We start from the raw sequence: 22,715 nt of genomic DNA on the forward strand, positions 1-22,715 counted from the left end.
TAGTGTAAGTGTTAGAAGACAAAGTATCTGGAGCTCTAATTTTCTCATACTTACAGATTATCATTACTCTAAAAGATTATTTAAATCCAACACACCGCATACATTTTTTTCCTCTTTTTTTGTTGTTATTGTTGTTTCATACTGCATTTTTCATGTAGGTTCTTTAATAAACATGTGATGATATGGAGGTGTTTCAGGATTTGATATTAACCATTTTAGAGATTTGGCCTCTTAAAAAAAAATAAGACCAGAAACAACTTTTTTCAGGGCATACAAATCACTTATTCCTCGATGATCTGATTCAAGTTTCCTCAAATTCAAAATACTCAACTCTTTAGATCCTCTTTGTAATATAGGCTTTTTAAAACTGTTTTCAAGATAGACTTTACTGCACATCGAAATCTTCTTTATTGAATCTCTGGTCTTTGAAGTTTACTAGTTGGATTGCAACTAAATGCTGTTTCTTTTTTTAAACAAAACAGCAAGGAAAAAAGATACTATACATGTAAAATGTTCAAAATTTTTAAATATTGGAGACAAATTTCTGGGGAAAATGGGGAGGACGGAGCTCAGGCCTCCTATTAAAAAGTCAGAACTGAGACAACTATTTTGAAAGTAGAGCAGACAGAAGAACACTATAAAGAACTCAGGGAGGATCAAGAGAAAGAGGGTGAGAAATTACAGTAAAGATCTTTCTCCACTTGGCAGCTAACCACACCCATCCCCTTTGAGGAATAAAAAGAATAACCTTGCAAAAATATCTAACAAGTCACTCCTGCCCCTGCTTCTGTGGATCAGCCTGTAAGGACATGGCCTTCAGGAGAACATTAAATAAATAACTCCTGCCCCTGTTTCTGTAAATCAGCCTGCAAAACCATGGCCTAGTAGGAAGATATCAAAGGAGTGACTCCCCCTTCTCCACTTCTGTAAATCAGCCTTGCAGTTGCATTCTGCCTCTCCGGCTTGCAAAATTTCGCATAGCAACGACTTAGCAAATGAACAAGTTACGTTGATTGCACCTGAAATCCTATATAAATCTATGGGAACTGAAAAACAGCACTCAGAATTTGGAGACTGATTCTCCTCTGGGCCTGTGTGTAATAAAACTGTTCATCCACTTTTCTGGAGTACCAGTCGTGAGTTTCTATTGTTCAGAACTCCTGGCTTTGCTGCAACACCCCCACTCTGTGGCAGACCCCTATGGAGTCCAGAAACTGGCTAGCCACTATGGACGAAAGGTACATAAAAATCCTCTTTCCAAAGTCAGGGGTGTGCATGCTTTATCACTAAACACTGCTTGTGATTCACAAATGCAAATTCTATACCTAGTATCAGGGCTCTGAGGGCCTGCAGAATAGCATAATCATTCATCCAACCCCTCCCTGGACAAAACCTGGGCAGCCATTGTTTTAATCCTACCCAGACAAGGATGGAGGTGGTGGAAATTTAAAGCAGCAGCACTTCTGTTGGGTTCTGGGGGACTGTTAGCTGAAGGGCTACATTTGCTGGGAAGGCCCTGAAAGCTCATATTCCTGGAGCTGGTAGAGAAAGTTTTGGGCTTTCTTTCTCACCACCTTTCCATGTACCAGAGCATGTACCAGGGCACCTTGGAGCTGGTACATGCCCGCTCCTGGTTCCCTAGGTCAATTTTGGCTGGGAAGAAACAAACTGGAAAAGTCCTCCCTATGATGACGCTCCTCCGAGAATTTGCCCTCCAGGCAAAAGCAGCATGACACAAACAAAAGGAGTGTAAAAAACTATATAGGTAGTCTGTTTGGGAAAAAGCCTGCCAATGAAAATACTAGGAGAGAGAGGTTCCTCTCCTGGAAGGAGGAACTCCTATAAAAAGGAGAAATTCCAAAATAACTCACAAAAATCTGTCTTAAAAGCAGCTTGTTACAAAATCAAGAAACAGAAATCCCAGGGAGTATATGCTATAGATAACACTTGAGAATATAAAAATGTGCAGTATGCAACACCAGAGTACAAAACAAAAAAAGGAACAGAAAATGATGGCCCTTTCAAAGGAAGAGGATAAAAATACAGATAAAGCCAACAAAGAAGATAAGAATGTGAATACACTGAACAAAGCCCTTAAAAAATTATCTTAAAAATGCTTAAGGGAAGAGGATTTAGCTTAAAAGATAGAGCTTCCACCTACCATATGGGAGGTCCAAGGTTCAAACCCAGAGCCTCCTGACCCATGTGGTGAGCTAGCCCACGCAGAGTACGGATATGCGCAAGGAGTGCCATGCCACACAGAGTTGTCCCCAAGTTGGGAAGCCCCATATGCAAGGAATGCGCCAAGTAAGGAGAGCCACCCTACACAAAGAAAGCGCAGGCTGCCCAGAGTGGCACCGCACACACAAGAGAGCTGATGCAGCAAGATGATGCAACAAAAAGAGGCAGAGATTCCAGGTGCCACTGACAAGAATACAAGCATACACAGAAGAACAGACAGCAAATGGAAACAGTCAGCAGACAACTGGGGGAACGGGGAAGAGGAGAGGGAAAAAAAATGCTTAAGGAGTTCAAGAAAGGGAAAGAACTACAAGATATGAAGAAAACAGTGAATGAGCAATGAAGTCTAAGTAAGGAGTTGGAAATTTTAAAAAGGAACCAAACAGAACTACTGGAGATAAAGACTACAATAATTTAAATAACTTATATTCAAGAGCATTTCAAAAAGAGATTGCAGTGAGCAGAAAAATGAATTGGTGAACTTGAAGACAAAACACTTAATATGAGTCAGGCTCAGAAGCAGAAAGAATAAAGAAGTAAAGTAAAAATAACCTGACAGTGACAGAGTACCACCAAGCATACCAATATACGTGTGAGGGGAGTTCCAGAGCAAGAAAAATGAGAAAAAGAGGCAGAAAGATAGTCAAAGGAACAATGACTCCGAACTTCTCAAATTTACCGAAAGATATGATGAATATGTACATCCAAAAAGCTCAGAGAAAACTAAACAGGATAAATATAAAGAAAAATACACCTCATCAAATATCAGTTAACACAATAATGCAAGGACATGAAGAGAGTTCTGAAAGCTGCAAGAGAAAAGCAAAGTAGTTACATAAAAGGTAATCCCAATAAGACTGAGTGCCAGTTTCTAGTCAGAAAAAACTGTTGGCCAAGAACTGTATACCTGGCAAGATTCTCCTTTAAAATTAAGGGAGAGATTAAGAAATTCTCCCTAAACATAAGTAAATAAATACAACAACCTTTCTTGATAAAACTATTCAGAGCCCTAGAAACAGAAGGAAACTTCTGTAACATGATGAAGGGAATATATGAAAAGCCCAAGATTAATATCTTACCTAATGGTGCAAGATTGAAAGCATTCTCTCACTAAGGTCAGAAATAAGAAAAGGGTGCCCACAGACACACCACTGTTATTCAATATTGTACTGAAGTTCCTACCAGGACAGTTAGGCAAGAAAAAGCGAAAAAAAAAAAGACATCCAAATAGAAAAGAAGAACTAAAATTTCTCTATTTGCAGATTTGATCACAGATGGAATAAATCCTGAAAAATCTAAAGCAAAGCTCTTAGAGCTAATATATAAATTCAGCAAGTGACAAGATACAAGATCAACACTCAGAAATCATTAGTGTTTCTATTTGAAATGAACACTCAGAAACAGAAACAGAAATTATGAAAAAAAATCCAATCTCAACAGCAACTAAAATACTTAAGAAATCTAACCAAGGATATAAAGGACACCATTGTAAGATATGGACTATATAGTTAGTGGTAACATTTTAACAATGCTCTTTCATAGTTTGTAACTACTGTTTCACAACAACACAAGGTACTAGTCGTAGGGTGATACATGGGTACTGTAGCAGTTTGATATGGTTATGAATTCCAAAAAAAGATACTGGATTATGCCTGTAATCTGATCTGTACCTGGACACGATTGAGTTATAATTAGGGCATTGAGTCCCCGAGGGGTGGGGACTCACAGATAAAAGGCATGGCAAAGAACAGAGTTGAGGGTTTCTGATGTTGCCATTTGATGCTGAAGACTTAAGTTGGAGCCCTGGGAAGTAAGCTCACAGAGAAAAGAAAAACCATCCCCAGGAAGGAAAGAAACTTGAAGCCAGAGTAAAGCAAGCTCGACCTCTTACAGACATTGGCAGGTGTCTTGCTCCAAATAGATTTTGTTGAGGGAAGTAACTTATGCTTTATGGCCTGGTATCTGTAAGCTCTTTTATAAAAGGTATAAATACCCTTTATAAAAATAAACCAATTTCTGGTATTTTCCATCAGCACCTCTTTGGCTGACTAATGCAGGTACCCTGTATGATGATACGTACATTTGTTTTCTAAGTTCACAACTTTTACTATACTCTTATTGAATATATATATTCATGTAAAAATGATATACTTAAATAAGTTTTATTTTAAAAACTAACTCAAAATGGACTGAAGAACTAAACAGTTGAGTTAGAAGTATTAAACTCATAGAGGAAAACATAGGCAAACATCTTAAAACCTTAAGCAACAGTTTCTTAAACTTCATACTCAAAGCAAAAGCACCAAAGGAAAAAAGAGACAAATGGGAACTCCTCAAACTAAAAAAATTTTGGTTCTCAAAGGGCTTATCATGAAAGTGAAAAACAACCTACACAATGAGAAAAAAAAAAATTGGAAACCACCTATCTGATAAGGGATTAATATCTAGCACATATAAAGAAATCCTTCAACCAAACAAGAAGCCCGAGAAGACTTGAACAGACATCTCTCCAAAAGACATACATATGGTGACAAACACACGAAAAGCTGCTCAACATCATTAGACATCCCGGAAATGCAAATCAAAATCACAATGAGATACCATTTTACCAATTAAAATTGTTACTCTTTAAAAATGTGAAAATAATAAGAGAGCGGACACTGAGAAATAGGAACACTCATTCATTGCTGGTAGCAATGTAAAATGGTATAACCTCTCTGGCAGTTCTTCACAAAGCTAAATATAAAACTATCATGTGACCTGGTAATGCCACTACTAGTTATATACCAAAAAGAATTGAAAGCAAGGACTCAAATATTTGCACACCAATATTCATAGTGGCATTATTCACAATTGCTAATAGATGGAAACGAACCCAAGTGTCCATCAACTGAAGAATGGATAAATACAATATGGTATATACATCCACTGGAATACTATTTGGCTGTAAAGAGGAATGAAATCCTGAGATATAAAATAGCATGAATAAAACTTGAACACGTCATGTTGATGTGAAAAAAAAAAAACAAGCACAAAATGATAAATATTGTATGAACTCACTGATTTGAGCTCACTCAAGAGTCAGAATGTAGAGTGTTGATTACCAAAGGATGCGTAGGTATAGGGAATAGGAATTTAAGGCTTAAAAAGTACAAGGTTCCTATTTTGATATAAAGGAAATGTTTTGGTAATAAGATGATAATTGTAGCACAACATTGTTAACAACACAGAAAGATACTATATGTGAATATGATTAAAAGTTAGATTATATATATTTTAACAGTATAAAAATTTAAAATTAAAAAATCCAAAAAGAAAAATTTTAAAAACCAAATAAAAAATAAATAAATATGTAAATCCATGGAACTGCAGTAAACAGTGAAACCTCAGTTAAACCATGGACATAATTAATAGTAAAATGAATTTAAAAACAAACAAAAACAGAAAAACACATGTTATCTTCAATTCTAACACATATACCACACCAATGCAAGGTGTTGGCGATGGACCAGTTTATGGGACTCTTGTATTTATTCATGATTGTTCTGTAAACCCACAACTTCTCCAGTAGGGAAAAAATTATTATTAACTTTTTAAATAATTAAAGAAAAAATACAAAACACAGTACACAGAAATAAAAGATGTACCATATCCTTGGATGGTAGAACAATGTTGATACATACAGTTCCTATAGTATTAATGTATGCCTAAGGATGTACTTGAAACTTGAATTCCAATAGTGTATTTTTTAATAGTGCATTTTTAACATATTATGTATCAATATTATATTTATTATTAAAGAATAAATGCTGGAACTATCCCAAAAAGAAGAATAGGAAAACAATTCAAAGCCTCTGTTACCAAATATACTGTAAAGAAGAAACTGAAAATAAAACCAATGTATGATATATAAGAATTTAATATATGAAAGATAAGTTAATCAATGATATTGGGATAATGAGCTACTCAACCAGGGGTAAAATATTGGGTCCATTAACAACAATAATTTTTGGAACAGACAGATTCTACATTAATGATGATTAAGAGTTATATGCTTACACACAGGGATATCTATGGCATACTTCTGGTTAAAAAAACAAGATATAAACTAATTCATACTATGAACCTATTTTTGTCTTTATAGGATTATATGGGCAAGAAAAAATATATACAATGGTACATACTAGGTATTCATCATGTATTATATGCTGAAAATAGAAAGAAAAAAGGAAAAAGAATAATGACTACAATAACAAAATTACCTTATATATCTCCTTCAGAATTCATAATATACATTCATTTATATAGATATTAAAATAAATTACTGAAAATAGTAATCACAGCTGCACACATCTTGACCACTGTATGATCTAAATCCTTCAGTCTAAGAAGAGATGTGATGTGGGGGCATTTTCAGGACTTGGAATTGTCCTGCAGGGACAGATGCTAGACATTGCACGTTCTTCCATGGACCACAACGGGGACTGGGGGAGAGTGCAAACTATAATGTGGACCATTGATCACGTTGTGCAGCAGTGCTTAGAGATGTGTTCACCAAGTGCAATGAATGTCTCATGATGATGCAGGAGGTTGTTGTTATGGGAAGAGTGGGGTGAGGGGGGTGGGGGGTATATTGGGGACCTCATTTTTTTTTAATGTAACATTAAAAAAATAAAGAAAGGAAAAATAAAAATAAATAAATAAATTCTTCAGTCTAATTACAACAATTTTGGGTTGAATATCTGTGTATCATCTATACCATTCTTTTCTAAACTCAGAAAAGGCAGAAAGTTTGACTAATTTTCTACTTTAAAAATCTAGAGCAATTAAGACACATAACTATCATATACAGTAAAGCAGAGGAAGATCTATCCCTTCCTAGAAAATAACCTATAAGCTCCAGGAATACCTTGCAATGTACTGTTTCTACATGGAACACTGACCCATGCCAGGTAGTTTAAGCTAGCAATGTGATTTATTGTGAGACTATGATCCTCATGGTACTACTTTGACATCTAGAGGCACCAGAGCATGAGAAACTAAGGTCAGCAATTTAAGCACTCCATGTGACCAACCCCTAGTAAAAATAGTGGGGGAAAGGATGTGGCTCAAGAGATTGAGCTCCCACCTACCACATGGGAGGTCGTGGGTTCAGTTCCAGATGCTAAAATAAGACAAGTATGCAATGAACAGACACATCAAATGCAAACAAGGAGGGGTGGGGAGAAATAAATAAATAAAGTAAATCTTTTTTAAAAAAGTGGATAACAACATTCAGCTAAGCTTCCCAGGTTAAAAACACTTTATATCTATCGTCGCACACAGTTTCTGAGAAAATTGTTTCTGTATGACTCCACAGAGGACAACTGTAATCTTGTCCTGGTCCTTCCTAGACTCTTCCCTATATCAAAAGTCTTTTTCCTTTAATGATATTAATCTGTATTCTTCTTCTATAATAAATCTTAAATGTGAACAGAACAGCTTTCCTGAATTTATGACCCCCTCTAATGATTCAATCCTAATGGGGTCTTTGGGACCTTAGCCACATAGTTTTCAAAAAAACTCTATTTAGCACATCCATGTTAGTGACTTTAAAGTGCAAGCTACTCTTCAGTACTCCTCACTCCTTGCTTTAAAGTCAAGTTTTTTTTTTTTAATACAGATAACTGTGAAAGAAATAATTTTGAAGTCCACAACACCTTATATTAATTCCCAGCACCTCAAATTCATTCAAAAAACAATGCTATTGTTAAATGCAAGGAAGCCCTATCCTCCTTAAAAGCCCTAGAAAACAAAAAATGATGGCTCAAACAAACCAATAATTTCTAAGAAAATGTCTTTTTTTGTTGTCGTTTTTTGAGGGACCAGGGACCAGGAATTGAACCTGTTCTCACAAATAGGAAACTGGCACTCAACCACTGACTGAACCACATCAGCTCCCCTTAGTTGGTTTTTTCGTTTGTTTTGTTGCTGTTTGTTTTGTTTTCTTTAAGAGGCATCTGGAACCAAACCAGGGACCTCCCATGTGGGAGGCAGATGCTCAACTGCTTGAGCTCCCCGCAAAATGAAAATTTAGAGGGATATCAAGTTAGCATTTGAATTAAAATAATTTAAAAAATTATTTTCCCAATAATATTAATCTTACATAATAACTATCCTATATATAATTTTACTATGAAAATATCCTGCCAGTAGAGGAGGACAATTCTACTGAGGCTCATAAAGGTTTGTGATTAGATGAGAGATACCATATCATTAATCGATTCTCTCACATCTCTATGAAAGCCAGTTAATTTCATGGAGGTGACCTAGATGCTCGAATTAGAATAAAACCTTTACCTTTCCTAAACACAAACCTCACTTAAAAAGTTTGAAAACAAAACAAAACAGAAAAAAAGAACTTAATGCACTGATTAGATACTGTGCAAAGTTTTAGCACCAAAACTAAGTAAAAACATGAAAAGCAACCATTTTCATCTTTGAGCTCATATCTTTAATTTCAAACATTTTGAAAATGCCAACCTAAATTCCAAATTTCTGAAGTAATTCCCAGAACAACAAAAACAGAGATATATGAACATATATGCACACTAAAGGAATGAATGTATGAGGGAAAAAACACAAACACCTACCTTTAAACTAGACTCATAGTCTGTATTCACTTTGAACATAAGCCCAAGTCGTAAATGAATTTCCTTGGCTCGACAAAAGCTGGGATCAACATAAAGCACCTCCTGAAATGCTTTAATTGCCCTGAAAGTATACAGACATAAGAAATTGTAAGTTTTCAACACTTACATGTACTTTGATTTGTAATACAATAAACATTCTAATTACCCTATATTACTGGAAATGTCACTTTATAAAAATGGCATTTATGAAAAGCAGAAGTTGAAATTTTTCTCCACTATTCAATAATATCTGAAGATTCAACAGTGTTAAATTGTTTTTTTTTCTGAAACATTACTGGAAGAGGGAATAGGAACGTTTTTAAAAGGTCAAAGGAATAGGAGCGTTATTTCTAGTTATGGTTTATTCCTTCTAAGTATACTTTTAGAAACTTTGTATTTCTGTCTTTCACACTTTTAGTATACAACCTTTCTGGAAATTATTACACAGATGTAGTAAAACAGAGGTCAGTTTTATTTTTTCCTATAATGCACCACTATTGGTATAAAAGACCATTCTTATCTCACTTTTCAGCAGTGCCACCTGTGCCATAAATTAAGACCTATATTGACATGGAAGTGCTTCTGCTTTTTCTGATCTAACTCAATTTTTATTGGCCTATCAGTCTACCTTTGTCCTAAATGCATATTACCTTTTTTTTTTTTTTTAAGATTTATTTTATCTATTTCTCCCAAACCCCCACCCCTGTTGTCTGTTCTCTGTGTCCACTTGCTGTATGTTCTTCTGTGTCTGCTTGTATTCTCACTAGGCAGCTCTGGGAACCAATCCTGGAAACTTGCAGAGTGGGAGAGAAGCAATTACTCTCTTGTGCCACCTCAACTCCCTGTTCTGCTATGTCTTCTTATTTTCTCTTCTGTGTCTCTTGTTGTGACATCTTGCTGGGCCACCTCTCTGTGTCATCCAGCCCCTGTGCAAGGTGCAGCCTTCCCATACTGATTGGCATTCCCATGCAAGGCAGCACTCCTGCACAGGGTGGCATTCCTGCTTGGGCCAGCTTGCTGTGTGGGCCAGGTTGCTCTCACCAGAAGCCCTGGATAGCAAACCCTGGACCTTCTATATAGTAGACAGTAGCCCAGTTGGTTGACCCATATCCGCTTCCCCATACTGCCTTAATTACTGTGCATTTTAAAAGGTCTTGGTTATCAATGGAGAAAATCAAGGGATAGAAAACGAACATTTTTCACTGTATATATTTTGAAAATTGTTACTATTATTTGTATCCTGTGATTATTTTCTTGAAAATGGATATGAAGATAGATGCAAAAAGATAAACAACTATTTTGAATATCAGTAACCCGAGTCCAAAAATATCTTAATAGTTGCTAAGTAGAATAAATATTTCCCAAAGAAATGTTTAAGCAACTATGAGATACATAAATATTTTATTATCTGATGTCACTAGTTGGAGGCAAGGTAAGAGAACCACGGAAATTGGGAAAAGACATTTAAATTACCATTTTCATTCCAAGGGACTTCTCATGATTCTCTCAATCAGACTTTAAATAAACTTCTGGACACCTGCCGAGATCCTTTATGTACTTTCTCAAAACCTTGCAGAAGGCTAGCTCCCTGATCCTACACAGATGTACCTTGAGGATATTTATGTGGTTTGGTTCCAGACCAACATAAAAGAACAAATATTGCAGTAAAGCAAGTCATATGAATTTTTTGTTGCTCCAGTGCATTAAAGTTATGCTACACTGTACTGAAGTCTGTTAAGTATGCACCAGCATTATGTCTAAAAAAAACTGTGGAGTCAGTCATCTCAAATCCCGATGTTGCTTTATCAATGAATATTACGTAATAATCTAAACCTTTTGCTGTCATTTAAACAATGTTAACAGCATCTTCATCAGGGTAGTTTCTATTTTAAGAAACCACCTTCCATACAAGAAACAACTCCATCTTTATTAAAATTTTAACATGAGATTGCAGCAATTCAGTCACATCTTCAGGCTCTCTTCTATTTCTACTTCTCTTGCAAATTCCATCGTATCTGCAGCAGTTACTTGCTCCACCGATATCCTGAATTCCTCCATGAGGACTGGTCTCACCTCCGTCCAAATTTTTGTTAATGTTGACATTTTGACCTCCTCCTGAAATCATGAATATTCTTAAAGATATCCTATAGTGGTGAAATCTTTCCAGAAGGTTTTCAATTTACTTTCCCCAGTTCCATATCAGAAATTACTATTATCCAGTCACAGCTTTAAGCATTGTTATTTCTTCAATAATAAGACCTGAAAGGTAGAAATGACTTCTTGATCCATATATGGGCTACAGAATGAATGTTGGGGTAGCAGGCATGAAAACAACATTAATTTCATTGTATACTGTCATCAAAACTTCTTGGATAGCCAGGTGCATTGTCAACGAGCAATAATATTTTGAAAGGAATCTTTTTTTCTTTTTTGCCTTTTTTTTTTTTTTGAGCAATAGGTCTCAATATTGAGACTTAAAATATTCAGTAACCATCCTGTATACACACGTGGCTGTCATCCAGGCCTTGCTATTCCATTTATAAAACACTGGCAGAATAGACTGAGCATAATTCTTAAGGGTCCTAGGATTTTTAGAATGGTAAATTAGCACTGGGTTCAACTTAAAATTGTCAGCTGCATTAGCCCCTAAAAAGAGAGTCAGCCTGTCCTTTGAAGCTTTAAAGTCTGGCACTGACTTATTCTTTAGCGCTATGGAAATCATAGATAAAAACATTTTCTTTTATTTGAAGGTTGTTTTTTCTACATGGAAAATCTATTATTTAGTGCAGTCACTTTCATCGGTTATCTTAGCTAGATCTTCTGGATAACTTGCCACAGCTGCTACATCAGCATTTGCTGCTTCACCTTGCATTTTTCTACGATAGAGACAATTTCTTTCCTTATATCTCAATAAAAAACGTCTGCTAGCTTCAAACTTTTCTTCTGAAGTTTCCTCACCTTGCTCAGGCTTCACAAATTTGAAGAGAGTTAGGGTCTTACTTTGAGTTAGGTTTTGGTTTATGGAAATGTTGTGGCTGGTCTGATCTTCTATCCAGGCCACTAAAATATCCCCCGTATCAGCAACAGGCTATCAGATGCTGCTTTATCATTTATGTGTTCACCTTTAATTTCCTGTCAAGAGCTTTTCCTTTGCATTCACAACTTGGCTAACAGTACAGAAGTCCTAACTCTTGGTCCATCCCAACTTTTGATGGCCTCTTCACTAAGTTTAATCATTTCTGGCTTTTCTTTAAAGTGAGAGGCATGCAGTTCTTGCTTTCACTTGAACCATAAGGTGCCACTAAAGTGTTTATTAGTTGGCCAAATTTCAGTATTATTTTATCTCAGGGAATGAGGAGAGGGAGGAGAGAGATGGGGAAAATGGCAGTTGGTGGAGCAGTCAGAACATATTCAACATTTATGGATTAACTTTGCCATTTTACCTGGGTACAGTTCTTGGCACCCCGAAACAATTACAATGTAATACCAAAGATCAGAGATCACCATAACATGTAATAATGAAAAAGTCTGAAATATTGTATTACCAGCTGTGACAGAGACACAAAGTAAACACAGGCTGTTTAAAAAATGGCACCAAAGACTTGACGAGGGTTGTCATAAACTTCAAATTGTAAAACAACAACACAATTATCTGTCCATAAGGTACAATAAAAATGTATGTTGGATGGAATGGAGGAGAGTATGGGCCATGATGTGGACCATTGTCTATGAGGTGCAGAGGTGCCCAAAGATGTACTTACCAAATCCAAAAAAAAAAATAAATAAAAGTAAATTAACCATTAAAAAAAAAAAAAATGTATGTTGGTATTCTCTTGATCATCTCTACTGTTATCCTACATACTGTTAGCATACATAATCAGAATAGAAAATCTATTGTAAACATACACCACCAAAAAGGCTGCAAAGAGAACAACTACATTATTTATACTCAGAAACGAAATGAAAAATGCCAATTTAAAAAATAGTGTTTTGGAAAAGGGCAGGAAAAGGCTCACAGGATTCTAATGTTTGATTTCTTGGTCTAAGGGATGTTTGCATGAGTATTTCTTTATGTGTAATATTCCATAATATATGTTATTATATTGGCAGATTTCTAAATTAGGATGCAACTCTCTCTGCTTAAGATTAAGGCACAAATAAAATTTTATGCTGAAAAATTTTAACTATTTTAAAAATTCAGTAACAATAGTGTATCACTCAATTGATTATCACTGATAAATAATGAGCAAGTCTATTATTTAAGCTTGGCAAATGTAAGTATAATAAATTTGGAACAGAATGGCCATAAGAAGGTAGAATGCCTAGTAACGTTCTAAATTAACATTACTTCATGATATAGTTTAGGAAACTCTTAATGAATGGGCGAGAACTAATTAACATCCATGTACCAGGAAAAAAAAAGACAAATCAGAATAAAAAATGTGAAAGAAAAAGAACAAGAGTAGAAGTCAGCAAGAAAAATGAAAGAAATCAGTAGTGAAGTGGAAGTTGAGAGAAAGGAAATACAAGGGAAAAGGGGGTGCAAAAGAACATGAATAACCAATAATAAATTCAAGGAAACCTATTTCCCCTAATACTGGCCAAAAGACAGAAATAACCCAAATGTCCACCAATTGATGAGTGGATAAATAAAACATGGTATTATCCACACACTGGAAAATTATTAGCCATAGAAAGGAATAAAGTACTAAAGCATGCTACCATGATGGGGAAGGGGAGAGAGTTTGAATCTTGAAAATATGAGGCCTGGTGAAAGATATCATATATAAAAGGCCACATATTTTAAAGATTCCATTCTGAAGGGGTAAATGCAGAGACAGGAAGCAGAATTAGCAGTTGCAAAGGGTTGCAGGGGCAGAGGGAGGGAATGTGAATGGGCTGGAAAATAAGCACTGGGTTTCCTTTCACGGTGATGAAAAAGTTTTGGAACTAGAATATTGGTTATGTTACCCAACTTTGTGAATAGCTTACTGAAATAAAAGTCATTTGAGGACTTTCCTAGCAACAAGCCATTGCTCTTTAGGTATGAAGTTCCTAACTACTAAGAACCATCACATTATTTAACTCAAATCTCCCCGTTGCCTTTAAGATCTGTCATTAAGACCCATTCAACTCTATCCCAAATTATCCCCAGGCACTGCCACCTCTCCAGTTAAACTGGCTTGTCTCAAGAACTACTTTATGCAAAAATACTGGAACTCCAGGCTTCACTGCTTCTTCCTACCAAGTTCTCTTGAGCTGAAACATGGTCATTTTCCTAATTTAATCTATACCTATCACCATACTGAAGAATCACTAAGCAACGTTGACACCAGCTATATTTTTTATATATCAGATCTAGGTCCAATTTATAAATTAAATTTATTTTACTCCTTACCGTCATGCTAACTGCAATTGTTCAAGCTATTCTATTTCTTGAGGTATATTAAAAAAGGTGTGTGTGGGGGGGGCAGGGAACACAGCATTCATAAAAGTACATATGAACAATAAGAAAGAATATCACATAGTCAGGGTAGAGAGGGCATAAGAAATTGCCTTTCATTTCAACAGAGAAGAAACTCAAGAAAACAGTAGTCACCAGAACATAAAGTACTCATTACTTCAGACACTACACTATCTCTGTATCACTGAATTTCCTTTGTTGGGCAACTGAAACAAAGAGAACATTACATATTGATAAGGCATCAAAAGACGTAATCATCTTCTACAACTACCAATGCCTAACTTTACATGAGCACATAAATACTATAACAATTAATATTTTGATTCCATGCTGGCTTCATTCACTTTCAATTTATGTTCAATATACATGGGGCTCATAAATCTTAAGTATATGAAAATGGACCAAGAGGACATACACTTGTCTAATCGCAAAACTGTGGAATTCTTTGTCACTATCCTTACACTGCAGTTCATATAAATTAGTTCTGCAGGATAAAAAATGGTCCATGTGTCCAGAGAACAATTGTAACTACTGATTTAAAAATAACCATCTTTCAGTCTTCAGAGAAGCAAATCACAACAATTCATTATTAACCTGTGAAACCCAGACATCAAGCTCATTTCACAAATTAAATAAATGACTATGTCAATGAATAAAAATGAGCACATCATAGTGTTTGTGACTAGCAGAGTTATTATGTGGGTATGACAATGGTTGAAAGAGTCTAAAGACATGTATATTACTAGAAGGAAAATGACAAAATATAACAAGGCACTGTTTAACAATAAAATCTCATATAAACCATGAAGATGGGTGATACTGCATATAAAAGACTGTTTTTTTTACCAAATATAAATACAAATAAACAAGAAGGAAACAGAACAGCAGCTATTTATAGTAGGGAAAGAACAGAGAGATTTGAGAGGTGCTGAGTTTTGTGGTTCTGGTTGGTTGGCTATTTGGTTTTGTTTTTTAATATGATTATTATTATGACTGGAATGATGAAAATGCTCTAGACATGACTGAAGTGTTGAATGCACAACTATGTGATTATACCAAATACCATGACAGTACATTTTGAATGGATTTATGCTTTATTAATATGGATCAATAAACTAGAACTGTTTTTAAAAAAAAAAAAAGAGCACACCTCACATTCCCCATTGTATTAGTCAGGGTTCTCCAGGGAAACAACTGGTAGGTGACACACACACACACACACACACACACACACACTCTCTCTCTCTCTCTCTCTCTCTCTCTATGAAAATACTATGAGATTTATTGTAGGAACTGGCTTGCACAACTGCATGGATAGGCAAGTCCAAATTCCATAGAACAAACCACAGCTAGAAAATCTGATGAAGGTTTTCAACGAATTCTCCAAAAGTGGGATGGCTGAAAAAGAGATGGAAATTCTTCCTTCAATTCATCCCTTCTCTGACCCTTTCAGTCCAGGCTGGTAGTAGGTCTAGTCATGCAAATTTGCAAATAATTTGTCAAGTTCTGCATTGCAGGGTCCAAATCATGAGACAATGTAATTTTCCACAAATCCTTTCAGCATAACTGCATTTCAAATGCTGTCTTCCATTTAAATGGCTGAATGGACCCATTTTCAGTTAAATTCTCACACAGAGACCTATTCTTCAGGGACGTGCTTTTTGGAGGCTCAGGGAAGTCCCTGAATGAGCCACTTCCAACCCTCGACTCAGAGCACACTATCTGGATAGGTCAAGGATTTTCCAAATTATCAATTTCTGGGTCTCTTGTGTTTAAGAGTCTTCTTTTCAGCGTATCCCATTCCTTTTGCATATTATAACCTGCAAAGAAAAATCAAGCTGCATCTTGCACACATAGCTTAGAAATGTCTGCTAAATATCGAAATTCATCACTTTCAAGTTCTGCTTTCCATCGCACATCAGAACTTAATTTCATCAAGTTACTTGAAAATAAGTATTGCTTTCCCTTCAGTTTTACTCATCATTTCCTTCTAATGCCTCATTGGAAGTACCTTTAGCATCTACATTATTACTAACAGTCTTTTCAAAGAAATGCAGGGTTTTTGTCAAGCACCTCACCATTCTTCTAGCTTCTACTAATTACCCAATTCCAAAAATCTCTTTTCACAGTTTGGGGTATTTGCAAAATAGTGGCACCACACTTTCCTAGGACCAAAAACTGTTTTAGTTTCCCAGCTGCCAAATTACATTCCATGCAATGGGCTGTCTTAAACAATGGGGATTTACTGGCTAATGTTTTTGCGGCTAAGAAAAGTCCAAACCAAGGCATCATCAAAATGATCTTTTCTCTCAAAAGACTGGTGTGCTGATGCTGGCTGCAGACAATCCTTGGTCCTTACTTATCTATTACACGGTAAAGATAATGGCAGCCTCTCCTGCCTTCTCTTTTCTCTTCCAGGTTCCACTGACAGGCAGTTTCTGGCTGATCCATGTGACATCTCTCTTTCACGGCCTTCCTATAAGGCCTGCAATAGGATTAAGACCCTATCTTGGAAAGCGGACTTGGCTCAATGACTAGGGCATCCACCTACCACATGGGAGGTTCATGGTTTAAACCCCGGGCCTCCTTGACCCGTGTGCAGATGGCCCATGTGCAATGCCGTGCCATGCAGGGGTGTCCCAACATAGGGGAGCCCTACGCGCAAGAAGTGTGCACCATAAGGAGAGGCGCTCAGCGCAAAACAAAGTACAGACTGCCCAAGAATGGTGTTGCACACAAGGAGAGCTGACACAACAAGATGGTGCAACAAAAAGAAACAGATTCTCAGTGCTGCTGATGAGGATAGAAGCAGTCACAGAAGAACACTCAATGAATGGACACAGAAAGCAGGTAAGGTGGGGGGGGGGGAATAAAAAATAAATAAACTTAAAAAAAAAAAAAGACCCTAACTTAATTCAGCAAAACCACTCCATAACTGAAGTAACCTCATCAAAAGCTCATATTTTAAGGGTTCATTACCACAAGAATGGATAAAATTTAAGACATGTTTTTCTGGGATACATAGCTCCAAGTCATCTTACCCAATAACAATAATGACAGCTAAGACTAAGTGACCCACAAAGCTTTTTCTAATTTTAGAAGGTCAGAATTGTGAATTCTATGAAGAGGATCTTCAAGAAGCTTACGGAGATTTGTGAATTCTATGAAGAGGATCTTCAAGAAGCTTACGGAGATTTTTAAATAGTCCTAGGATATTTTCAGTCATAAATATATAATTCCCTACAAAAGAAAGTAGTGGTTTAAGATGTCTCTAAAGGAATGGAGAATCCTGGGGAAAAAAAAAAGTTTTAAGCATCTATATATCTAAGAAACAATGCAGTACTTCCAGGCTTGATCAATAATTCAGCAATTAAGAGGCCAAAAGCCAAATGAGGAAGAAAAAAAAGAGTAAGCTATCCAAGTTAAAGTTAACTATTCTCTTAAAGGAAACCAAATTCAAATAGTTGTCAATACATACTTAAGAAGTCTGTAATAAATATTCAAGGTCCCGTACACAACACGGTTGCAAACCAGGGTAAACTTCCTTTGGACTCTTACAGAACTCAAATAAACAACATCGAGGGAAAGGCCAAAACAAATGTTTCCTATATTTTACAGTTCACAAAATTGTACATATTTGTATCACAGTTAATCCCTAGCACTGGAGGAGATATTATCCCTATTAAACAGATATTAGGACTTTAAATCTGGTGATAGACCATCAAAATGTGTTAGCAGATGTATTCAATGGGGAAAAAGGAGATCAAACATGATTAAAAGCCTGGAAAAGTAAAAATGGTATTACCAAAAAAATGTATGTTAACAGACATTAATGTATTTTATGTGTTCATCACAAAGACACACACACACACTTTAACCGGAAACGTTCATTATTACTTTTATGTAGCTTTACGGCAACTTACCACTGAAATGCATTGTAGTAAAAGTAGACCAAACCAAGCCCATATAAAAAGACAGCATTCTGAAAAAAAGGCAAAAGAACTTTCAGTAAAATTATTTAAATTTATTGCATATGTTATTAGTAAGAAATATAATAAACAATAAGTTTTAAATTCCAAAAAATTCTATCATCTATTATAATAAGCTTTTTTTTAAAATAAATGAAGTAAAAGTGAAGAGTGAACTTGACAGAAAAGAGCCACACAACTTTGAAAAGTACCTTTGGTTTCTTCTTAATCAAGTCCATCCTAAAATCAAAACCCTCTGTAGCAAATCTAAAACAACATTCCAAAGTAAGAAAATCTTCAAATTATACTCCTTGTTTTCTCTATACTAATTCTCTGGTTCTCTCTACTTCCTAAATTGGGTTCAATATTATGTCCAATGTTATCCTAAACAGTAGTTAGAATTCAAAAGAAATGCAAAAATCCAAAGCATTTAGTATTAACAAAAAGAAAAAAATTATTGCCACAATACTGGGTCATTAAATATTAGGCCATTAAATTGTATTAATTATTTTGAGCACAAAACAGAGAAATATCTAAACATATACAGACTCTAAAAATGAACCAGCCATTCATTCTATTCATTTAAGGCAAACTTCTGATCTATCATGTACTATATCAATAATTAAGCCAAACTGTTTTACTAAATCTACCCTGTTTAATTATTTTTAACAAAACTAGTCAAGTTCACATTTATTTACTGTTAAAATCTGTATTCCAAGAGAGTTATAATTTTATCTTGGAATTAAAGTGCTTTTTGTCATAAAAGCTTGGGTTGAATAATGCCCAAAGTAAATTCCTGATAAAGATTTGTGTGGAAGTAATTTGTGGGGTGATTAGACAAGGAAGGGAAGAAAGTCTATAAATGGATGCACTGTTATGTTAGTTATTGTGGTAGATACTGAGATCTGGGGACTTCTTTGACACAAGTCACTGGGCTACTACTCAGAGATTCCCTGACATGGGTAAAGGAGCTGAGCAGTCAAACAAAGACAGTAGTCATTAGATGGAGTAAAGGGGTTTACCAACTAAACTATTTTCAAGTACTCAAAGTTTGTAAGAGCCCAGAAATGGGACATTATAAAGGGATAATGACAAATGCTTCAATTACAAACTTTCAAAAAAAAAAAAAAAATTAAACATAGATAATTATTCTACTTAGAGAACAATGTAGACTATAAGTCAAGAAACAGAAAGATGACAGTATGGAAAAACAATTCACATGGAAAATGTTAACAAATAAATGAAAATTATACCAACGTATTTCCTTCAAAATTAGAGATAATTTAAAATAGACCTTTCCTAACCAGAATATCATATTCCTAGAAAGCTTTCCATTTCTTTCTAATTCCATCTCCCAAACTTACTTAAGAACAATCAACATATTTTCTAACATCCACAAACCAGGTGTGTAATAATTCATTTAATTTTTTTCATAAAACCAACATTAACAACTTATTTACCAAAAAAATAAAAATAACCTATCAAGTTTTCAAGATACTATTTATCAGTCAAGGAAGGAATGTAATCCCAGAAGGATGGAAACAAATTAAGTAAGACCTATATTTTAAGAGATCTTGCATAAGTAACAAGGAATCATTAGCACTATTCAGGACCCACTCTTGCAATACCAAGAAGGCACAATTAGGGAGAGGACAGATCGCACAGCGTTCCCTTTTGCCGTTGGGACCCTTATACCCCAACTTGCACTCAAGGGAGACAATGTGAGTCAGCACCACATTTACATTTCTGTCCTTATGGTATCAGAAGAACAAAGGAAGGTGTTGAACTTTTATCTTACCAACCTTCAAATAAGCAGTGTAAGTCAACGTTCTATACTTCTGTCAAGAATATGAGTAACACCCAGCAGAAACCTGAATATACACACCAGTTTAGTATGTGCACAATACTCAACATACTTGCTTCTAAAAGAGTTTGCTTATATTCCAGCCTTTAAAACCAAACGTACCACTCATGAAAGAAAATACTGATAAACTGGACCTTATCAAAATTAAATGCTTTTGCTCTAAAAGACATTGTTGAAAGGGGAGTAGATGTGGTTCAAGTAGGGGAAGGGATGTGGCACAAGCAGTTGAGTGCCCACCTCCCACATGGAAGGTCCCAGGTTCAGTTCTGTGTCTCCTAAAGAAGACAGACAATAAGCAAAAAACAAACAAACAACAATGAGCAGACAGAGCAAAAACAACAAGCAGACAGACAAGAGAGCCAATGTGGTCAGTGGTTGAGCATGGCCTCCTTCATACAAGATTCCAGTACCTCAAAAAGAAAAAAGGGCACGCAGAAGTCAGGAGGAAAGGACTTCCAAACTGTATAATTTAGGAGTACATATAAAATATATACAAAACTCGTAACACAAACAAACAATTAAAAAATACACAAAAGCATGGTCAATCCATGAAAAGGAAATAATCAATGGCAAATATTGACATGAAAAGATAAGCTGGTCAACCTCATTAGTTATTAGAGAAATGCAAATTCACAAAAAGGCGTTCAAGAGGTGGAGAAACTAGATCACTCACATATTGCTGGTGGAAATGTAGAGTTTATAGAACAGGAAAAGCATTTCGCAGTTTTTTACTAAACTAAATATACTCGTATCAGAATGTTCAGCAATTACAGTGGGCATTTATCCTCCCCCAAAATGAAAACTAAAGCATCTTTTACATGATGGTTCAAAAGGACCCTTTTTTGTAAATGAAAAACTTGAATACAACAAAACAGCGCCTCAACTACTGAATGGTTAGACAATGACCTATTCATATACCTAAGAACTCAGATATTACGCTCCAAGAAAAAAAACAACCCAATCATAAATGTATGATTGCACTTATATAACATAGATGAAATTGCAAAATTACAGATAAGGAGGGAGATTAATGCTTTCTAAGGGCCAGGATTTAGGGGAATAATAGGATGGTATCTGTGGCTATAGAAGGGTATACAATTTTTTTGTGTTTTGACTGTGACATGATAGTGGTCAAAAGAATATGGACACATGATGAAACTGAATACAATTAAATATAAAATACACATACTTCTAAGTGTATATAAGCAAGGTTGATGGATTTTATTAATTACCTGGTTGTGATACTGCAACATAATATACAGGATTACCACACCAGAGGAAAATGGATGATGAAAATATATTTGGAGATCTTTCTGTATGATTATTTGTCAATTTCAAATAAATCAAGGAGCCATGGAACAACTTCAAGTGAACTAATACACAGATAACTAGGGTCTCCCAAGAAGGAAAATGACAGGGATGAAAAAAACACTTCTGGAAGTAATGAACATAGTTTCCAAACATGATTTAAGCAAAATGCTCACAAAATCAAGATATTTTGAATCTATGCACAAGAAACATGAAAAAAAAAATGTTTTTTCAGCAAGGCTTATTCATAATCAAATAGCTAAAAACCTCTCCCATAAATCTTTAAAAGCAGTCATGAAAAAAGAAGTATTTTATAAACCAAGAAACAAAGAAATAAACAAGATCCCATTGTTATAAAAAACAATGCAGGGAGAACCAGATGTGGTTCAAGTGGGCTTCCATCTACCATATGGGAGGCCCTGGGTTGGCTTCCTGGGGCCTCCTTGTGAAGTCAAGCCAGCGCCTGCCCTCTGACAGCTGATGCAGCAAGATGATCCAACAAAGGGAGACAAGCAGACACAGAAGAATGCACAGTAAATGGACACAGAGAAGAGACAGCAAGCAAGCGGCAAGAGGGTGGGGGAATAAATAAATAAAAATAAAATCTTAAAAAAAAAAAAAACACAGGGTAAGATGCTAGTAAGAAGGTAGAGTAGGAAGTACCAAACTCTGGTCTTCCAAAAGAAACACTGAAAAACCAGCAGAATCAGTCAGACAACCTTCCTCAGAACTCTACAAAACAATCAATGGTTTAAAGCAACCAGATGAATACTGAATCGAAAACAACAATAACCAAAAAACCAGTGTAAAATTGCTTTTAAAGAAGGCTATGACAGTTCTTTATCTTATAAAATGAATGGCATCCAAAGATACACTAAGCAGAAATATAAGAAAGAATAGTTTAGATAGTACGCTATAATTTTTATAAGGAGCATTAAGAATTATATATATATATATATATCCGTATGCTTAACTGTGCATTAAATTATCTCTGGAAACTTACAACAATGGTCAACTCCAAAACAGAGATTAAGGATTGGAGAGATGACTTTTCACTACATTCTCTTTTGTACCATTTAAATATTTTGCCATGTGAATATATTACCTTTCTTAAAAAAGGCAAACAGAGATCACTTTAGGACCTCTGTAAGATGGTGGGGTGGGAAGTTTCAAACAAGAACAAATGGTCAGAAACAACT

General features: G+C 35.5%; 1 protein-coding gene across 6 annotated transcripts in view; it reads right to left on the bottom strand.

The window, feature by feature from the left end:
- LOC131277238 (lysine-specific demethylase 6A-like) overlaps positions 1-22,715 on the bottom strand; it is a 228,147-nt gene that overhangs the window by 124,258 nt on the left and 81,174 nt on the right. For all 6 annotated transcript variants that reach the window (XM_058291775.1, XM_058291776.1, XM_058291773.1 and 3 more), the window contains exons 5-6: positions 18,300-18,358; positions 8,874-8,994 (exon numbers count right to left, since the gene is read on the bottom strand). In XM_058291775.1, the coding sequence (XP_058147758.1) occupies positions 8,874-8,994; positions 18,300-18,358 (180 nt within the window). The remainder of the gene's footprint in view (positions 1-8,873; positions 8,995-18,299; positions 18,359-22,715) is intronic.

The sequence above is a fragment of the Dasypus novemcinctus genome, chromosome X (genome assembly GCF_030445035.2).
Source record: "Dasypus novemcinctus isolate mDasNov1 chromosome X, mDasNov1.1.hap2, whole genome shotgun sequence".
In the NCBI taxonomy this organism is placed as follows: Eukaryota; Metazoa; Chordata; class Mammalia; order Cingulata; family Dasypodidae; genus Dasypus; species Dasypus novemcinctus.